The sequence below is a fragment of the Oncorhynchus mykiss genome, chromosome 1 (assembly GCF_013265735.2).
Source record: "Oncorhynchus mykiss isolate Arlee chromosome 1, USDA_OmykA_1.1, whole genome shotgun sequence".
In the NCBI taxonomy this organism is placed as follows: Eukaryota; Metazoa; Chordata; class Actinopteri; order Salmoniformes; family Salmonidae; genus Oncorhynchus; species Oncorhynchus mykiss.
In genome coordinates, this window is record NC_048565.1 from 35,731,891 (window position 1) to 35,750,075 (window position 18,185).

Genomic DNA, 18,185 nt, shown 5'->3' on the forward strand with positions numbered 1-18,185 from the left:
ACTGTGATAGACTACACAGAAAACTGGATGCAGAGTGTTGGAGGCTATTTTGTAAATGACATCGCCGAAGTCAACGATCGGTAGGATAGTCAGTTTTACGAGGGTATGTTTGACAGCATGAGTGAAGGATGCTATGTTTACGAAATAGGACGCCGATTCTAGATTCAATTTTGGATTGGAGATGCTTAATGTGAGTCTGGAAGGAGAGTTTACAGTCTAACCAGACACCTAGGTATTTGTAGTTGTCCACATATTCTAAGTCAGAACCGTCCAGAGTGGTGATGCTGGAAGGGCGGGCAGGTGTCGGTACTGAATGAAATATTACCACTACCTTTTTAAAACCATGTCCATCTTTATTTACAATTTAACACAATACCATTTTTTTATTTTTTATTTTAAGCACCTTTTAACACAGGCTTAACACCTAACAAACACTTTGTATCATTTTTTTTGTACACTTTAACATATCCCAGCAATAATACATTGCATTACATGTGAGAAGAAAACACTTCAATTTGCTAGACTTACCCCATGATTGTTGGCTCAACTTACACCAAGGCAAACATTGACTATATTAGCACACACAGCTACAAGGAAGCCGCTTTCATGCTATGTTTAGGACCTCATATTGTAGCTTACAACCCCAACTGATGTATAGAACAATCTTAAAGTATCTACTTTGATTTAAATACAAGCATCATAAAACCTCCAACACAACACAATTATTTGGCTTGGACCTAACTTGCTTACCACTTTTTCCATGTGGTGTCTTTCTTCAGACATATTTTTTTTTACATGTACCGTTTAGTAGACGCTCTTAACTAGAGCGACTTAAATTGAGTGCATAGATTTGTGTGCTGGTCCCCCATGGGAATCAAAACCACAACCCTTACGTTGCATGCACCATGCTCTACCAACTGAGCCAGACGGGACCATTTGGTCAAAGGATACATTTTGTGTATGGTTTCCTACAAACAAGGGTGGCTCAACTTACCCAACTATTTTTTATGTACTTATCCTTTATTTAACCAGGTAAGTCATTGAGAACGCATTCTCTTTTACAATAACGACCAAAAACATTGATAACAAAAATGTATTCACTTTAACCAATTTTTTACAAAACTTTATAGTTGAACTTTTTTTATATATAAAATACAAGTAGGCCCAATAGTTATACATTTGAATCAATTATCTGCACAGGTATACAAAACATTTAACACAAAATGTGTTAAAAAGTAAATACATCAGAAATATACTGTATATTTAAACTTTTGAGGGGAATTACAGTCTCTTTCATGCAATTTTCATTGACTTCAACAGGTTAATTTGAGGTTGATCACAGCCGAGGCTCCTGGGTCATTTAGCAGAATTCTAGAGAAGGGTTTTAGCCAAACCAGTCACTCTGCAGAGAGAGAAAGAACTGTTCTTTGACATGTTTTTTGTTAGGCTAGTTACTGATAATACATTTTCTTTTTCGGTGAGTGATTGATGATAATTTTTCGGAACTGTAAACTTTTGCAACAAACTGAACCAACATGAGACACTTAAACATCGTACTTCATAAGAAGAAAATGTAATGTTGAGGGTTCCAACTCTTTGGTGTTGTGGTTAGAGTGTCCACCCTGAGATTGGAAGGTTGGTAGTTCAGAGTCATACAAAGACTAAAAATGGGACCTGGTGTTAAGGAGATTTAGGGTAATAGACTAGCGTCCTGTCAAGCTGCCTCATGCTACAGAAACAGGAGATAGGCTCCTGTTCCAGCTCGCACATTTTTTACATCAATATGTTTTATTCTGTACAGACTTTCTTTTCACTCTGTCATATCGGTTAGTATTGTGGAGTAACTAACTACAATGTTGTTGATCCATCCTCAATTTTCTCCTATCAATGCCATTAAACTCTAACTGTTTTAAAGTCAGCGGTTTCCTTCCTCTCCGTCAACTGAGTTAGGAAGGACGCCTGTATCTTTGTAATGACAGGGCATATTGATTCTCCATTCAAAGTGTAATTGATAACTTCACCATGCTCAAAGGACTATTACATGTCTGATTTTATTATTTTGACCCATCTACCAATAGGTGCCCTTCTTTGCGAGGTATTGGAAAACCACACTACTCTTTGTGGTTGAATCTGTTTGAAATTCACTGCTCGACTAAGGGACCTTACAGACTGAAGGACCTTACAGTATGTTTGGGGTACAGAGATGGGGTAGTCATTAAAAAATCATGTGAAACACTTATTGCAACAAGAGTGAGTCCATTCAACTTATGTGACTTGCTAAAAAAGGTTTTTACTCCTGAAGTTATTTAGAACTGCCATAACAACAGGGTTGAATATTTATTGACTCAAGACATTTCAGCATTTCATTTTTAATTAATTTGTAAAAATGATGAAAAACATAATTCCACTTTGACATTATGGGGTATTATACAACAGGTGGGTCTAAACCTGAATGCTGATTGGTTAAAACCACCAGACAGTGTCTACTCCACAAGTGATCATTAGTTAAATCTATGACCTTAAAATACCTATTTACTCTGTTCCATCTGACAATCTACAGTCTCATCAGCCCAGCCAGGCACTCCAGCTGTCAATGAACGTGTCGGGAGTCGGGACGAGACAGGCAGGCAGCGTTTCTCAGCCAGTCTAAATCATGAATCAGCTGGCATCATTTTTATGGATATATACAATGAAATGTCAATTGACATTTAAAACGAAACAAAGTGCAACTAGTTTGCAGTCTTTCCATCTTCAGTTTGAAGTGATTGTAGCTGTGCTGTTGGTTAGCTCCTCTGAACAACAGTGTCCTAACGAGTGAGCACATTTTCTATGCCAGGTGAAATCACACCTCATTAGATCATTGTTATGGATGTATCCAAATAAATGTCACTAGAAAACAGCTTAACAAATGCAGCTACTTTGATGTTATTCTGACTAAGTTAGCCGTGGTTGGCTAACTAGCAAGCAAGGGATAAGAACGTTGCCAGCCAATATGGCAATGGAATATTTAGAACAAACGACTGGGTCGCGTCCATAGATACAGAACAAAAAGAACAACTGGGTCGCGTCTCTGGCAACCGAACTAATAGAACGAACGACCAGCCGGCTTGGGTAGCAACCTTAGATGTGTGTCGGGACAATATCTTGTGGAAGGCTGAAATAGTATGAATAAATAACATTTAATGAAAATATATCAATCATTATTTGAATATGTTGGTAACCCGTTGTATAAAAGTGATAATGCCCGAGAAGCCAGTGTTTGGAGGATATATTGACACGGTTTGTCTCGGACCTAACAACCCCCATGCCAATTTATCCTCCAAACACCAGCTTCGCAGGCATTATTACTTACATAGAATGCACTTCAGAACGTTACCTACTGCTTGCATATCAATATCAGACTTGGATAAATTTACATTTGCGATCTCCCGCTATCTGCAAGCTTAGCCAATGAAATTACACCTTATTGGCATCTGACTTGAACCAACCAATTAAAATACCTAAACATTAAATACACATTTCTGCAGTGGCAAGTGGAAACATAACTAACCTTGTTACACATCGTTAAAGCTCATAAATGTTTCCCAAAATCATTGTTAACATTGCACTTGCAAACGCTCTAAATCTAACGCCTCAGACCACGTAGAACGTAGATCGTTAGATGTTTTTTTTTTCACTTTGTACACAGAAGATCTCCACCAAACAGAATCACATGGTTTATCCATCTCTGTGACCACTTCAGAACAATGTTGCCTACGAATACAAAGTTGCCAATGTCTTTGCAATTGACACAAACAAGTGATGTATAAAAAGATGTGTCAAATGAAAACCAAGATGACTGCATTAAAATATAAACAGTAGGCTAATGGCCCATTTCAATCATATTGAATTTCATATTCAATCAATTGAGTTGTATTTTGCTACTTGTCGGCTACTGCCTATACCACGTCTCAATATACAGTGCATTCGGAAAGTATTCAGACTCCTTCCCTTTTACCACATTTTGTTACTTTAAAGCCTTATTCTAAAATTGATTCAATTAAAACATAACTTAATTGCAAAAATATTCAGACCCTTTGCTATGAGATTCGAAATTGAGCTCAGGAGCAACCTGTTTCCATTGATCATCCTTCAGATGTTTCTACAATTTGATTGGAGTCCACCTGTGATAAATTCAATTGATTGGACATGATTTGGAAAGGCACACACCTGTCTATATAAGGTCCCACAGTTGACATTGCATGTCAGAGCAAAAACTAAGCCATGAGGTCGAAGGAATTGTGCGTAGAGCTCCGAGAGAGGATTGTGTCAAGGCACAGATCTGTGGAAGGGTACCAAAAAAATTCTGGAGCATTGAAGGTCCCCAAGAACACAGTGGCCTCCATCATTCTTAAATGGAATAAGTTTGGAACCACCAAGACTTTTCCTAGAGCTGGCCACCCAGCCCCTTAATTACTCACCAGCCTAAAGCAGCCCCAATTAGTCCTGTCCGTAGGACCTGTCGAGACCTGGTACGTCCAGCAGAGGGAGCCACTGCCACGTGATCCATCTGTCACCACGCCTCGACGAGTCTCCCCCTGGTGGCTTGTCTGCGGTACGCCACACCTAATACATGTCATATTCAAACAACTTTAAATAAAAACACACCGCTCCATAATACTGAGGACAACGTCCCGGACAGAGGGTCCTCAATTGAAGAGAGTGTGGCAGTCTTAAAAGAAAGTTAAATGTAAGTATGCGTAAATAGTCAATAAAGCAGCGAAGTCGAAGATTTCATAGTTCCCAGTTGTTTTGAACACGGCATTAGTGTCAGCAGAAGGAGGGAGGGAGAGAAGAACAGAGTCACGGTTCCCGCTCTCTCCTTCCTTTCCTCCAGTGAGACTGACCAGCGTTTTCTACCCGATTAGGAAACTGAAGTCACTCCGCATTTGCCTCATGCACAAATTCATGTTGTTCCAAAGTCCAGAGAAAGTGACAAGCTGCTAATAATAAAAATGCAGGGCCATTGATACTTTGCTAGTTTTTCATTGCAGCAGCAGCGCGGGATAAGTGTGCAGGGCTCCTACCGCCATCAGTGCAACACAAAAAATAAGAAAGCTTTTACCACAGCATTCATCGTTGGGTTTTCTACACAAATGTTTGGTGATTGGCTAGGAATGCCTTGAAGATCGCCCAGTTGGTGACCACTACAATAGAGTGACAAAATATTATAATGTTCAAAAGTGGCGTCTGTCATATCATTCCTACAAACAGTGTTAGAAATGGGTGTAATCTGCAACTCTCGTCCTCTTCTGTGCAATTTAGTGTGAGTTTGAGTGAGTGACAAGAGAGAATTGGGAGGCACATGACTCACCAAGAGAGGAGTCTTGAATCAGGACAAGAGTTTTGCACCTGGAAAAAAAGGGGAAGGTAAAATAGGTTTTAATTTTCTTTACAATCTAATATTATTACAATCAGTGTTATTTCATTTGGATCTACTTACTTACACCACTCTTAGAAAAAAGGGTTCCAAAAGGGATTGTCCCCATAGGAGAACCCTTTCTTGTTCCTAGCAAAACCATTTTGGTTTCAAGGTAGAACCCTCTGGAAAGGGTTATACATGGAACCAAAGGGTTCTACCTGGAACCAAATTAGGTTCTTCTAAAGTTTCTTATGTGGGCAGCCGATTAACCCTTTTAGGTTCCACCTTTGTTTCCTAATAGTGTAAGATCAGACAATCATGGGCAGCTGAATAGCATGTCTCTTGGAGAATCCAGTCTCAGCGAGACTTGATGCAGAGAATGTTTTTATGATCATCAGCATAGCTAGTACAAACCTAGCTCTTACCAAGCTGGTTAGTTGGAATCAATACACATTAAAATATCAGAGTATCAAACAACATTTTGCACACAACCTACTGTCAATATGTATTTAAGGAGTGGTGGTTCTGGACTCTCCTTTCACTGGGATGTGGCACAATAGGTCACTTGGTAGCTGAGTGGGTGGCCAAGCACTGCTGTAAAGGCCATACATAAGGTCATTGACATTTTTCAGGAACTGTAAAGACATACGAATCATGATTAACCATTACCTAAGGTCTTCACTAAGTTACTCTTAGCCTGGCAAGTACAGTGCATTCGGAAAGTATTCAGACCCCTTGACATTTTCCACATTTTGTTCCGTTACAGTTTTATTCTAAAATGGATTAAATATTTTTTTTCCCTCAATCTACAAAAAAATATCCCAAAAACAAAAACAGGTTTTAAGAAATATCACAAGTATCCAGACCTTTTACTCAGTACTTTGTTGAAGCAACTTCGGCAGCAATTACAGCCTCGAGTGTTCTTGGGCACGACGCTACAAGCTTGGCACACCTGTATTTGGGGAGTTTCTCCAATTCTTCTCTGCAGATCCTCTCAGGTTGGATGGGGAGCGTCGCTGCACAGCTATTTTCAGGTCTCTCCAGAGATGTTCGATGGGTTTCAAGTCCGGGCTCTGGCAGGGCATCTCAAGGACATACAGAGACTTGTCCCGAAGCCACTCCTGCGTTGTCTTGGCTGTGTGCTTAGGGAAGTTGTCCTGTTGGAAGGTGAACTTTCGCCCCAGTCTGAGGTCCTGAGTCAACTGGAGCAGGTTCTCATCAAGGATCTCTTTGTACTTTGCTCTGTTCATCTTTACCTTGATCCTGACTAGTCACCCAGTCCCTGCCACTGAAAAATATCCCCATAGCATGATTCTGCCACCACGTCTCACTGTAGGGATGGTGCCAGGTTTCCTCCAGACGTGATGCTTGGCATTCAGGCCAAAGAGTTCATTCTTGGTTTCATCAGACCAGAGAATCTTGTTTCTCATGGTCAGTGTCTTTAGGTGCCTTTTGGAAAGCTCCAAGCAGGCTGGCATGTGCCTTTTACTGAGGAGTGGCTTCTGTCTGGCCACTCTACCATAAAGGCCTGATTGGTGGAGTGCTGCAGAGAGGTTTGTCCTTCTGGAAGGCTCTCCCATCTACACAGAGGAACTCTAGAGCTCTGTCAGTGTGACCATCGGGTTCTTGGTCACCTCCCTGACCAAGGCCCTTCTCCCCCGATTGCTCAGCTTGGCCAGGTGGCCAGCTCAGTTGGACTATGTTGCCCCTCATCAATCTAGCAGTCAGGCAGATAGACAGAGAAAGCTAGACAGCAAAACACAGGACATTTAGTCAGCAGGCTGAATAACTTCTGTACTCCTTCTCTTTGTTCGCTTCTTCATCCAAGCTAGAAGATTCCTGAAAAACAAGATACCCAAGAATTTAAAATGGCAGTTGAGAGGTGTAACGTTAGAATGAGTGTTGCGCGGGAGCAGGTTAAGCTAAATGTATAGTATTGTCATATTCTTTACCTTTATTTAACTAGGCAAGTCAGTTAAGAACAAATTCTTATTTTCAATGACAGCCTAGGAACAGTGGGTTAACTGCCTGTTCAGGGGCAGAACGACAGATTTGTACCTTGTCAGCCCAGGGATTTGAACTTGCAACCTTTCGTTTAACTAGTCCAATGCTCTAACGACTAGGCTACCCTGCCACCCCATATATACAAAATACAACGACCTCTGATGAATCAAGATCTTACATGCTGGTAGCCTAGAACAAATGTTATATAAGTGAATGTGCACTTTTCAGTTGGGTGGACTGCAAACTACAGAAAACACTGGCATAGCCTGTAGTAAAAGTAAAAGCATTTATAGCATCAGAGATTCTCTAAATTAGGGACCATCTCTGATACCTACAGGACCACAGAGATGTCACAAATGTGTGCTTTAAATGACTTTGTACATTTGATGACTTGGGAGTTGAAATATCACATTTCTTTGATTTTTTTCAAGTTGGTATTTCATCACCTGCCAAATAAACACCTCAAATGGCCCTGCTCCTGAACATTTTTAATCTGCCCGGATAAGCTGATGTGTACTCGGCCTGAGTACCATTAACCGGAGCTCAGAGTAATATGATCCTGCTGGATTTGGGAATAGCTCACATGAAGCCACCCGCCCCCGGGTCTCAAACAGAATAAGCCCGAGCCCAGTGTGTTGACTGGGTACAGTTTGCCCAGTGTGTTGACTGGGTACAGTTTGCCCAGTGTGCAAAGCTCATGCATACCCTGCTGAAAACTAACACGTATGTTTATAATTGTAATGGATCTAGTGTCTTATGTGCAATGGGTGCATGGCACACAAACACTATGCACGTTTATATAAATTGGTTTCTATTACTGGAGTAGCATTTAGATACCTGGGCCAGAGTTTAATCAGATTTCAACCAAAAACAAGATATCAACCAAAATGAGATGACTTCTTCACAACGTCAAAAAGACAGGATTTTAATGGAGAAAGCTGACAAAAGAGCAACGCTTCCTTGATTTTGATCCTGTCAGTATCGACACGTTCCAACTACGCACTTTGCGACCGCTCTCCCTGTGTGGTATTTTGGGAAGCGCATGTTACACATTAGGCAGTTGTAGGAAAGATGCATCATTAAAAAAAACTTGGTAAACCTAAGTTCCATCTCTAAAGGGAAGGCCCTGACATACACCTGTAGGCCAGGTGTGTCAAACTCATTCCATGGAGGGCTTAGTGTCTGCTGGTTTTTGGTTTCTCCTTTCAATTAAGACCTAGATAACCAGGTAGGGGAGTTTCTTACTAATTAGTGACCTTAAGTTCTCAATCAAGTACAATGGAGGAGCGGAAACCCACAGACATTGGGCCCTCCGTGGAATGAGTTTGAAGACAATCCATAAAGTCAGCTTTGACAAACACACACACCCACCAGAAAAAGGTTTCAAGATGAATAATATTGCTGTCAATGAGTGGTGAAAGAAAACAGGCATCACATTTCCATTGAATATTAAACAAAATTATGTTACAGTACATTCCAGCATTATTGGTTTGTAGTTTGTTCAATGCAGTAAAAGTGTTTGATACATGACTATGTACAGTCTGAGACGCTGTGGATTGTAAATCAATATTCACTATCAGTGGAGATTGTAGCATGTAAATCATGGTGGGGTAAACACATTTTTTGGTGGGGGGGATGCATGCCACCAAAGCCCCTACACAACACTAAACAATACATTCATTGCACGATAACGGTGACAAACGGTACCAACAAACTGTCCCAATACCTTACCACTGCTACACCTTGCTATCAGCGGAGCCTTGTCTGGCAGTGAAACAGTTAATTGAGCCTCATTTACTGCCTTTTAAAAACCATAACTAATATGTCTGACTTGCTTAAACAGATGTGGTATCTACTGACAATTGAGATGTACAAACTATGGCATCAAGTGGATAAGAAGCAATCCGTAATTTTGATTAAGACATTAATGACTTGCCTAGTTAAATAAAAGGTTAAATTACAACAAAATTAGCGAGCTAGGACGTAGTCAATATAACTATTTGTTTAGCACTTTTGAAATGTACAGCGACAGAATTCTGAACATGAGCCGTTCTTACAGTGTTCTCCCTGTACACCAAATCAGAACCGTAGGGGAAAAAAACTGGGCATATGAGCAGACAATGAAAGCTCTTACAATATTCAATGATGACATTTCTCTAAAACAGGTTATAGGCGATATGTGCACCACCAAGTCAAAACAGGAGGCGAATTTAAGAGGGGAAATTGATCAAATGATTAGGGCGAGGCACATGGGCTACTAACGGGTTACTACACAACATACACTTAGTATTACTTTCTTAGCTACAGTATACATATCTCCCTGGCATATTACAATTTATGCAGCAGCATACAATACATTTTTGGACTCACCTTGTTGTGCTGTGCTCACTTACACATGGTGGTGCGGCCGTCCTTCGTGGGCAAATTTTGTCATCAAAATCTGACTCTCTCTGGATTTATGGTGCTTTCAAGACAACTGGGAACGCGGGAAAAAAACAGGGTTGAATCATGATGACGTCAGTGATCTTCAGGTCGTAGCTCTAGAAAGAGGCCCGAGTTCCCGACCTACAATTCCAAGTTTGATGACCTTACATAACGTATTTCCCCAGTCTTGAACTCACTGAAGTCAGATTTCCCAGTTCCGAGTTAACAGGTGTTTTGAGCGCGGCAGAAATCATGCTGGATTGACAGCATGTTGAATGTTAATCCTTTTAAGCTTGGAAAAGAGACCCTTAAACCCAGACTTGGGACCACACAGCCTCCCCACTGAATAGCAGGCTAGGGATTGCTTTGCACTGCTTGCAGTTAGCCACTGATTCATTCTAAACCACTCATTGTTGAATTTGCGATTTCCAACTTGTGTAATGTTTATGTCCAATGAGCACCAATACATCTATAATTTCTCTTGATATGACAAGGATTAAAAAGGATTTGCCAGTAGATTGTCAACTTTATTCATGACTCCTAAGATTTTGAAAGTATGATGACCTGTCCAATTAAAGCTACTGACAATTTCTGTGGCCAATGATCTTGAGCCTTCTTGGATGGGCACTTCTAATGTAACTATGGCAGCACCCAAGGGGCTTAAATTTTCGAGCTCTCCTTGTAGATTTTGCAGTGACGTAGTGTCCCCATGAGTGACAGAACCCTGAGCCAATCACAGTGCAACTAGAAAACATTACCAACCCCTACGCTCTGTATTTTCCGCTGGCTGCCCCACCTTCACAGCACTGAGCTAGGCTGAAACACCTGCATTTTGGAGCTGCCTTACTCAAGAAAGCAAAAGAGAGACCATGTTTGTATGCGGTTTTATTAACTCAATGATTAGATTTACTATTTTTTTTAATTTTTTTTACATTGTTTACAAACTGATGACACGTATCAATGACAAAATAACATGCAAAACAGGCAATCCCCCCTAAAACAGGTGGGGCTCAAAACAGGTGGGGCTTAAAACAAGTGGGGCTTAAAACAAGTGGGGCTCTGCCACACCTACCCTGAATGACAGGTCGCCACTGTTCACTATTACTAACGTAATCAGACTAAGAGGCCTTCGAGGCCCCAAGATAATATATAAAATACATTGAAATTATAATAGTGTAATATCTCCCATAACCATCTTTACACGAGTCCTCCTCTACTTAAAAACACATTACTCATCCCACTCCTTCCAGGGCAACAATCATTTTGAAAATAAGAAATAAAAATGTTCTCAAAGAGCATCTTGCAAAGTGAATTCACAATCCATGTGTTCACATAGAGTACCAATGTACGAGTCATAATACCCATTAAATCCATCGGCCAAACAAAAAAGTGGTTCCAAACGGTATCTAAACATCACACCGGGGTGAGCCTACACGAAACACAGCCCTTATTTGAATTGTTTTTAAAATTCCCTATGGGAAAAATGAATGGTGGAAAACCAATTGGAACCATTTATCTGATTGACCTTTAGATTATATAGGTATTATGACACCACCGTGGGGCTCTATTAAGTATGTAAGTAGGATCCATGAGTAAAAAATAAATAAAAAAAAACATTTGGTTCAGAACCCCAAAAATCTCAATTTTCCTAGTGTTTCATCCAAAGTGGTTCATCCATCTGTCCATTGCCTCCTCTTCAACTCACACTTTGTACTTCACCTTTGCTTTCTCGTTCAGTATACAGATGTGCTGCACAGAGCAAAAACACATGGTAACAAGTGTGTGCGCACGCGCGTGTGAAAGAATACACCAATGACAGACTTGATTTAACAGATCTTATATTTAGGTCCTTCACTAACACTCAACAAGCTGCATCTTGGATAGAGAATATGACCAAATATCAGGATCATGTCTAACCCAGACCACTTACACCGAGATCTCTGAAATACTCGTTGTAGTCCAGGGCATATCCCACCAGGAACCAATCAGGCACCTCAAACCCCATGTCTGGGAAATACAGAGAGATGGAAACAAAACAGACAGAAATCACTCTACAAATACATGCAAAAAAGCTATGTGCAACACGTATTAACATATTGATATGAGTCTAGTTCCTGGCATGCTGAATATCAAGAAATCTGTGTCATGACTTTATGGGATGTGTTTTAGTGTACATTTCTCCTTTACAGCTATATGCATTAGTATTACATAACATACATAAAGTATGTTGCTCTTTTCTCTCTCTGGAGACTAGATGGCTGACTCCTGTTGTCTGTGACTGGGGTTGACCCTTTAGCTGCCAGGGACATAGAGCAAGTCTAAGGTAAACAGCTTTTCCTGCAGCACCATCTTTAAAAGCTTAGCCAAGTCCGACTTAAAAGCATTGCATAAGCACTAACAGTGTGTGTAGCATCCTAGTACTAGAGTACCATGTTCAATTACACATTTAAAGTAGATTTTCAGATATGCATATTAATCTCATGTAGAAAATATAACTACATTATGTGTAGTCATCCTGCCTAAGGCTGAGGCTCTTTCTAGTACATCAGTGGGCGCACACACACACACACAACCCCCAACGACTGCACCGTGGACATCGATTAAGGCAGCCCCCGGCATCTCTCTGATTCAGAGGGGGTTGGGTTAAATGCGGAAGACATTTTGGTTGAATGCATTCACTTGTACAACTGACTAGGTATCCCCTTTCCCCAACACACACACAGCAAAACTCACAGTCTGGTCTGTATCCTGAACTCCTTGGTGTTCTCTTAACTAGAAGGCTGAAATGACAAAGCATACAACCAGAGAAATTAATAGGATATCTAGGCAAACCATGCTCTTAATGGCATGGGATGTTCTCAATGACATGGTCTACACAGCAAAAAATACAATCCACTCAATGGCCTCTCAATAATATGCTGTACTACAGTGCACTCAAGAACATTACCATTTACAACCTAAACTAGAGTCAAATAGTCCCTTCGATAGCAGAGAGTTATCCCGTCCTGCCACACATCAGTTAACAGTGCATAGATGAACTCTTAAGCTGTTCCAGTCACATAACATCTCTAAATCAGTGCTTAAGGGGAAGAGAGAGCATTAGGGTAGACAGAGAGTGCCGTCATTCACAGTGCTGTCTGGATTGGAAAAGTGACTGACATTCTGAGCTGCAACACTTCTGTCTAAATCAGGGCAACACAGTACTTGTAGAGAATGTTCAGCAGGCATGATATGGGAGGAAAGAGAGTACTGTATACAATGGTTCTCACCTGACCACTTTGACCATCTTTGGATTGCATTCACTCAGCAGTGATAGCAGTGTCTCCATAGTCCTCCCAGTCTCCACAATGTCCTAAACCAATCACCAGGACAGATACCGTTGGATAAGGGGTTTCAATTCAAGGCATGCAAAGCAGTCCTACAACAATTCAAGGCAAGCAATAAAATATTTATGTGGACAGCCATAGCGATGGTACACCCAAGAGTGAATGTGATTTGTGCCCTGGTCATATTGCTACGGTTGATGTGAGAGCTAGCATGCTCCACATTTATTTACAGCAGTTTTAACATTTAGAGAGATGTAATATTCAGATGAAGTGCTAGAAAGACAGAGGGAAATTGTCTTACCTCAACTATCAAAACATTCTGCAAAGGAAATGAGGAAACAATTCAATACACAAATATACTGTTGATGAATATGTACATAATCAGAACATTTGAATTATTATATATTTTTTTTAAATACGGAGCCTGTAAAAGGGTTACAATTTCACTCCTAAGATGTAAGATATTTGATCAGTGGTTATGGCAAGCAATCAAATCTCACCTTCCCCGTTAGAGTAGAGAGCTCATCCCCTCCAATAACTTTGACACTGTTTGTAGACTGGTCATTCTGGGGACAATACACACCAGTAAAACTACACCTCACCCAGGATGAGGGTGATGGTCTAAATCTGTCATAAGGTGATCTAAATATACCTCAGAACAGTGTTGGCAAATGGCAGTGTTATCTGCTCATGCATCAATAGCAGATCAGAGTTGTGCAGATCCGATTGTGCTTTAGCCAACCCGTGTCGTGTTTGTTGGCATGAGAACAGATAACAAAGGAGTTGGCTAAACGCACAAACTGATCTAAGAACAGGCTAGACAACATAATTCTCCAGCAACAATACCCAGAATAAGCATGTAACCCAGCATTTACTGTACATAAAGATTGCCATCGACTGTATTTAACTGATTAGGAAGCTATTGAAGGAGGAAGATGAATGTGGAATGGTTCACTCACGCAATAGCTCTTTAGTCTAATGAAATCCACAGTCAACGGGACAGACTTATCGCAGTTCTGATTTAGGGCCTTGATGTAGTCCAGCAGGTCGGAAAAGAATTTATAACCTCCTTTGAGAACACACAGTGCTACTATATGGTGTCCCCCCATGTCCCGGACTATATCACGAGCCAGGCGCTCAGTCCTAGAGAGAGACAGAGGGGACAGAGAGAAAAGGCATGGAGTTAGAGAAGGAGAGAGGAAGATACAATAGCACGTGACCTGTAATTTCTGTGAAGGTTCATCAATCTGTAGTTGGTTTGTGATCTAGTCAGTCAAAACAATAATTGTTTGTGGTTAGTCTGACCAGGTGGACACCTGATGAAAAGTTGCTTCCTAGGTCAAACCAAATGTTCTGTCTGGAGTCCTACAGTATTCAGAACACGGTTTAACATGGCATTCTACAAACTGTTAGTCCGATTGCTCAGGTCTCATTCGTAATGTCTGCAAGGCAAATTGATGGTGGCTGTTACATCACTGCTGGCCTGAATGCCTTACAGTGATTTGTCTAACAAATATGTTGGTGAGCTGTTTCACACAATATACCTTTGCAACCATGGGTCAATTTAAAAAAAACAATGAAGGCACTGAATGGGGGGGGGGATTCTTTTTTTCATTCTTTTGAAATTCAGTTTGTTAGTGTCCCAACTTGATTTACTAGTTGTTTTAAAAAAAAAAATTTTTTAGATAAACTAAATAATATAAAAATGAAATAAATGTTTAAGTTTTAGTGTTAGTGTTGGGGACGGAAAGTAGCCTCCTATGGGTGGGAAGCTAGGAGCTATTTATGTGTTGTAGGTTGTAATTCTGTTAGCAAGTGACAGAGGAAAAAGGCGAAGCGAGAGGGTCGACACCAACCCTAAATCTGTCTGCGTGAAAATTAGCATTAACTAGTAGAAGTGGGGAATTGATGTATGGAGGTCAATGAGAGTGTCGAGTTTGGCCCCCAAAAAATTGTATTAGTAATTTGCTACGTTATGCTCATTTGATGATTGAATAGAAGTTTCGTAATGGTTAGGTTTTTACGAATGCACTGATAAGGGGACACACGTGGCATTTCCGCAACTTTGAAAATTAGACTATTGGAGTTGTGCCTGTTGTTCACACAAGTATCTGCCCTCTCATCGGCTAGAATGATCCCACCTGATCTTTCCTCCTCCCGCCTGCATTCCATCTTTGTGGACCTGTATTTCCATTGTTAGAGCAGTCACTCGACTAGCTTGTCAATATAATAGATCATCTTTGGTGATAGCTAGTAGTCTCAAATCCCAGACTTCGAGAAACAGCACTTGGTCTGGCTGGGGAAGATGTCGGATTCTCTTGGACATTTAGGGAAAAAAAATGTTCCCGGGGAGGGGCCTCACAAATCTCTCAACAAATATGAGTTTCTGTAGCCTGTAGCCAGACATAACCTGGCTTGGAGGTAGATGATGCAAACTAGCCACTTGCAAAATGCACTCATTCAAATAACCTCCATCTCGCTAGCTAGTTATTACTTTGTGTCCGGCGGGGTTGTTTATGCAACAAGCAGATAAGGTGGTGACGTCACCGGATGTGACAGGCTTCCCTGTTCCGACTCCATCCCAACTGACGCAGGTACTTGTACAGACTTGTTTGATGGAACATTGTGGAAGGCAACCCATCTGTTTAGCGAGACCAGATGGCTAGTGATGCACAAGCTAAAAAACTATCTAGGCCTATTTGAAACGTCGCCATCTCATGGCAGCATTTACCTGCCAGATTCAGAAGTTTGAATACCCTATTAGAGGAAAGAAATCTTGAAAATCCCATTAGATTTTTGCCTAAAGATTAGAAGAGAAAAAAACTAAAACAATTTGTTTTTTTATTTTAGCTCCTTTTAGAGTCAAAGTTGTAGTATAGTTTTTCAAACAGATTGAAATAAAATGATTAGGCAGTTTACTAAATTGATTCTTCATGATTAGCTTTTGTTTCATTTTTTTGTTTACTAGAATAACCTTGACGCAGCATTGTGCCCTGGGACTTGATGATGATGCTACAGTACAGTAGCCTACCCAGGTTCCAAGAGTGCCAGTCCAGTGGTGATGGTTTGACTTACCTGTCCATGATCAGTCCATGAGGGATGATGACCCGGTCTAAATCCTCCTCATAGTGTTTGGGGACACAGAAGAGGTCCAACTCATACCCCTTCTCATCATCAGGTATCTGACGGAGCAAAGCGACCTTGGGTTCTATCTGTGCAAAGCATACTTCTGAGATATTGAGCATCAAAGTTCTCACATCCCAGATGCCGGAACTGGTTTGTAGTGAATTCTTCTTTCATAAAGGCCTCGCCTTAAAAGGTACCTAAATTGCAGAGTACTGAAATCCTGAGACATTTGTAAATCCATTTTTTTAGGGGGGTGCAATCACAGATATAACCTTATAGTTCTGAAATGTCAATCCGGGTTTAGTAATAAGGTTCTGACACTTCTGGATTAGACATTCAGTAAAGAAAACTGTAGCTTTTTGAATAGATAAAAATGTCAGAATAACTATTTGACCAAGATAGTCAGAACACATCAAATACATTAAAAAATATATTATGATCATCCGACGAATTACTATCAACACTGAACGATGTGGCAACATATACTTTAAGATTTCTGACATTGTTGTGGTTTGTTTGGGTGCCATTATTGCTGGCTAGACAAGTCTACAACACAGGTCAAATTCATGTTGCATGGCCCGATCATTTTAAACCTTTCCATCCATCCAAAGAGAAGTCTCCACCCACCTGAGGTACCCGGCCAAGAAAAACAAACTCCGCCATTCTTAGAGATATGGCAAAGACATTTTCTGATTGGTCCGACTTTTTGTTCAGGCTTGTAATTGGATTGCAGCTAGAACCTTAAACAGCCAATTTGAAATGGGTTTATGCAGAACTTCCTAGTTTTCAATTTGTTTCATTTAAAATAACATTTTTTTAAAAATCATATCAAATACATATGAAGAACCATCTAAAGATAAATTATTTGACACTGAAGCACATACGCACGCACACACACGTCATCCTTGCAACATTTAAGCTTGCTTTCAACCACCTGTTTCTGGGTGAGCGAGATAGAGGGTGCGATCCGCTTTCAGGACTTCATACTATGCCTGACAGGCTGCGTGAAGACAAGGTAGCTAACAAATGTCAGATATGTATTCACACCGTCCTGTCCCGCAATCCTGATGTTATGAAACCACACTGACACATAAATCAGAAACGTCCATTCTGCAGAATATCATTCTGTCGAGACAAGACGAGGAATCTGTCTGACTGACATTGCAAATATAACATAGGGTACACTTTACCTGGTGATAGGTGGCCATGTTACCGCTCGTGCTGGTTCACGCCTCACTAGGGTGATATTTGAGGAGCCATGCCTGGATACATAGTGAAGAAAGAATGTTATTTAGTGTAATGGGTGGTGCGTCTGTCGTATGTGCCCTGTCAGCCGACTACCTACTTTACCGTGGGCGAGGACATGCGATGCTCTCCCTCCCCCGGGATTTTAAACCTTCACGTCACAATCCATTTTACCATAGCCAGCCTTTTACCGTCCAATAATCTGATTTACCGGACGCAGCCTGCACATTGTAGAATACCGCCGTATTCATTGCTGGTACGAATTAGTCGAATTGGCTGAAAATAATTGTAGCCTAGTGCATTTTTTTTTGTCATAAACCACCGTCCGTTATATCGTATGTTACAATATAAATTAACACGTCCAAATCTATGCCTATAGCTGCACCATTGAAGGATTATCATACATTTGGGAGGCTTGCTGTCAGTGACATGCTGCGCAATGATGATCTGTATACAGCTTCCATTATTATTTAGTTCATTGTCTGAAAGCTTGTCCTCAATTAACCCAGTATAGGTTCTATCAATAGTTCATCTACAATTAATCCTGATGGAAAAATAAACTTCAAACCACTCTTTTCACTTGGTATAGCCTGTGTTTTGTTAGATGGACTGCCTATTATAAATCTATCACCAGACTTGAATGTATGGCCGTGTTAGAA

At 40.7% G+C, this 18,185-nt stretch overlaps 1 protein-coding gene across 5 annotated transcripts; it reads right to left on the minus strand.

Annotated features, from left to right (window-relative positions):
• Positions 1-10,759: 10,759 nt before the first annotated feature.
• On the minus strand, positions 10,760-17,709 carry LOC110522006 (hypoxanthine-guanine phosphoribosyltransferase). Of its 5 annotated transcripts, none has more exons than XM_036976665.1 (10): positions 17,472-17,708; positions 16,909-17,021; positions 16,231-16,337; positions 14,115-14,298; positions 13,656-13,721; positions 13,457-13,474; positions 13,099-13,181; positions 12,563-12,609; positions 11,760-11,836; positions 10,760-11,578 (listed from the first exon to the last, which is right to left on the minus strand). In XM_036976665.1, the coding sequence occupies exons 2-10, from the start codon at positions 16,942-16,944 to the stop codon at positions 11,531-11,533; spliced, it is 666 nt and encodes a 221-aa protein (XP_036832560.1). In that variant the 5' UTR covers positions 16,945-17,021; positions 17,472-17,708; the 3' UTR covers positions 10,760-11,530. The 5 variants fall into 5 exon arrangements, with proteins under 5 accessions (XP_036832560.1, XP_021455762.1, XP_021455755.1 ...); XM_021600087.2 differs by lacking the exon at positions 16,909-17,021 and having other exon boundaries at positions 17,472-17,543; positions 17,632-17,695; XM_021600080.2 differs by lacking the exon at positions 16,909-17,021 and having other exon boundaries at positions 17,472-17,543; positions 17,627-17,688.
• Between the last annotated feature and the right edge of the window lie 476 nt (positions 17,710-18,185).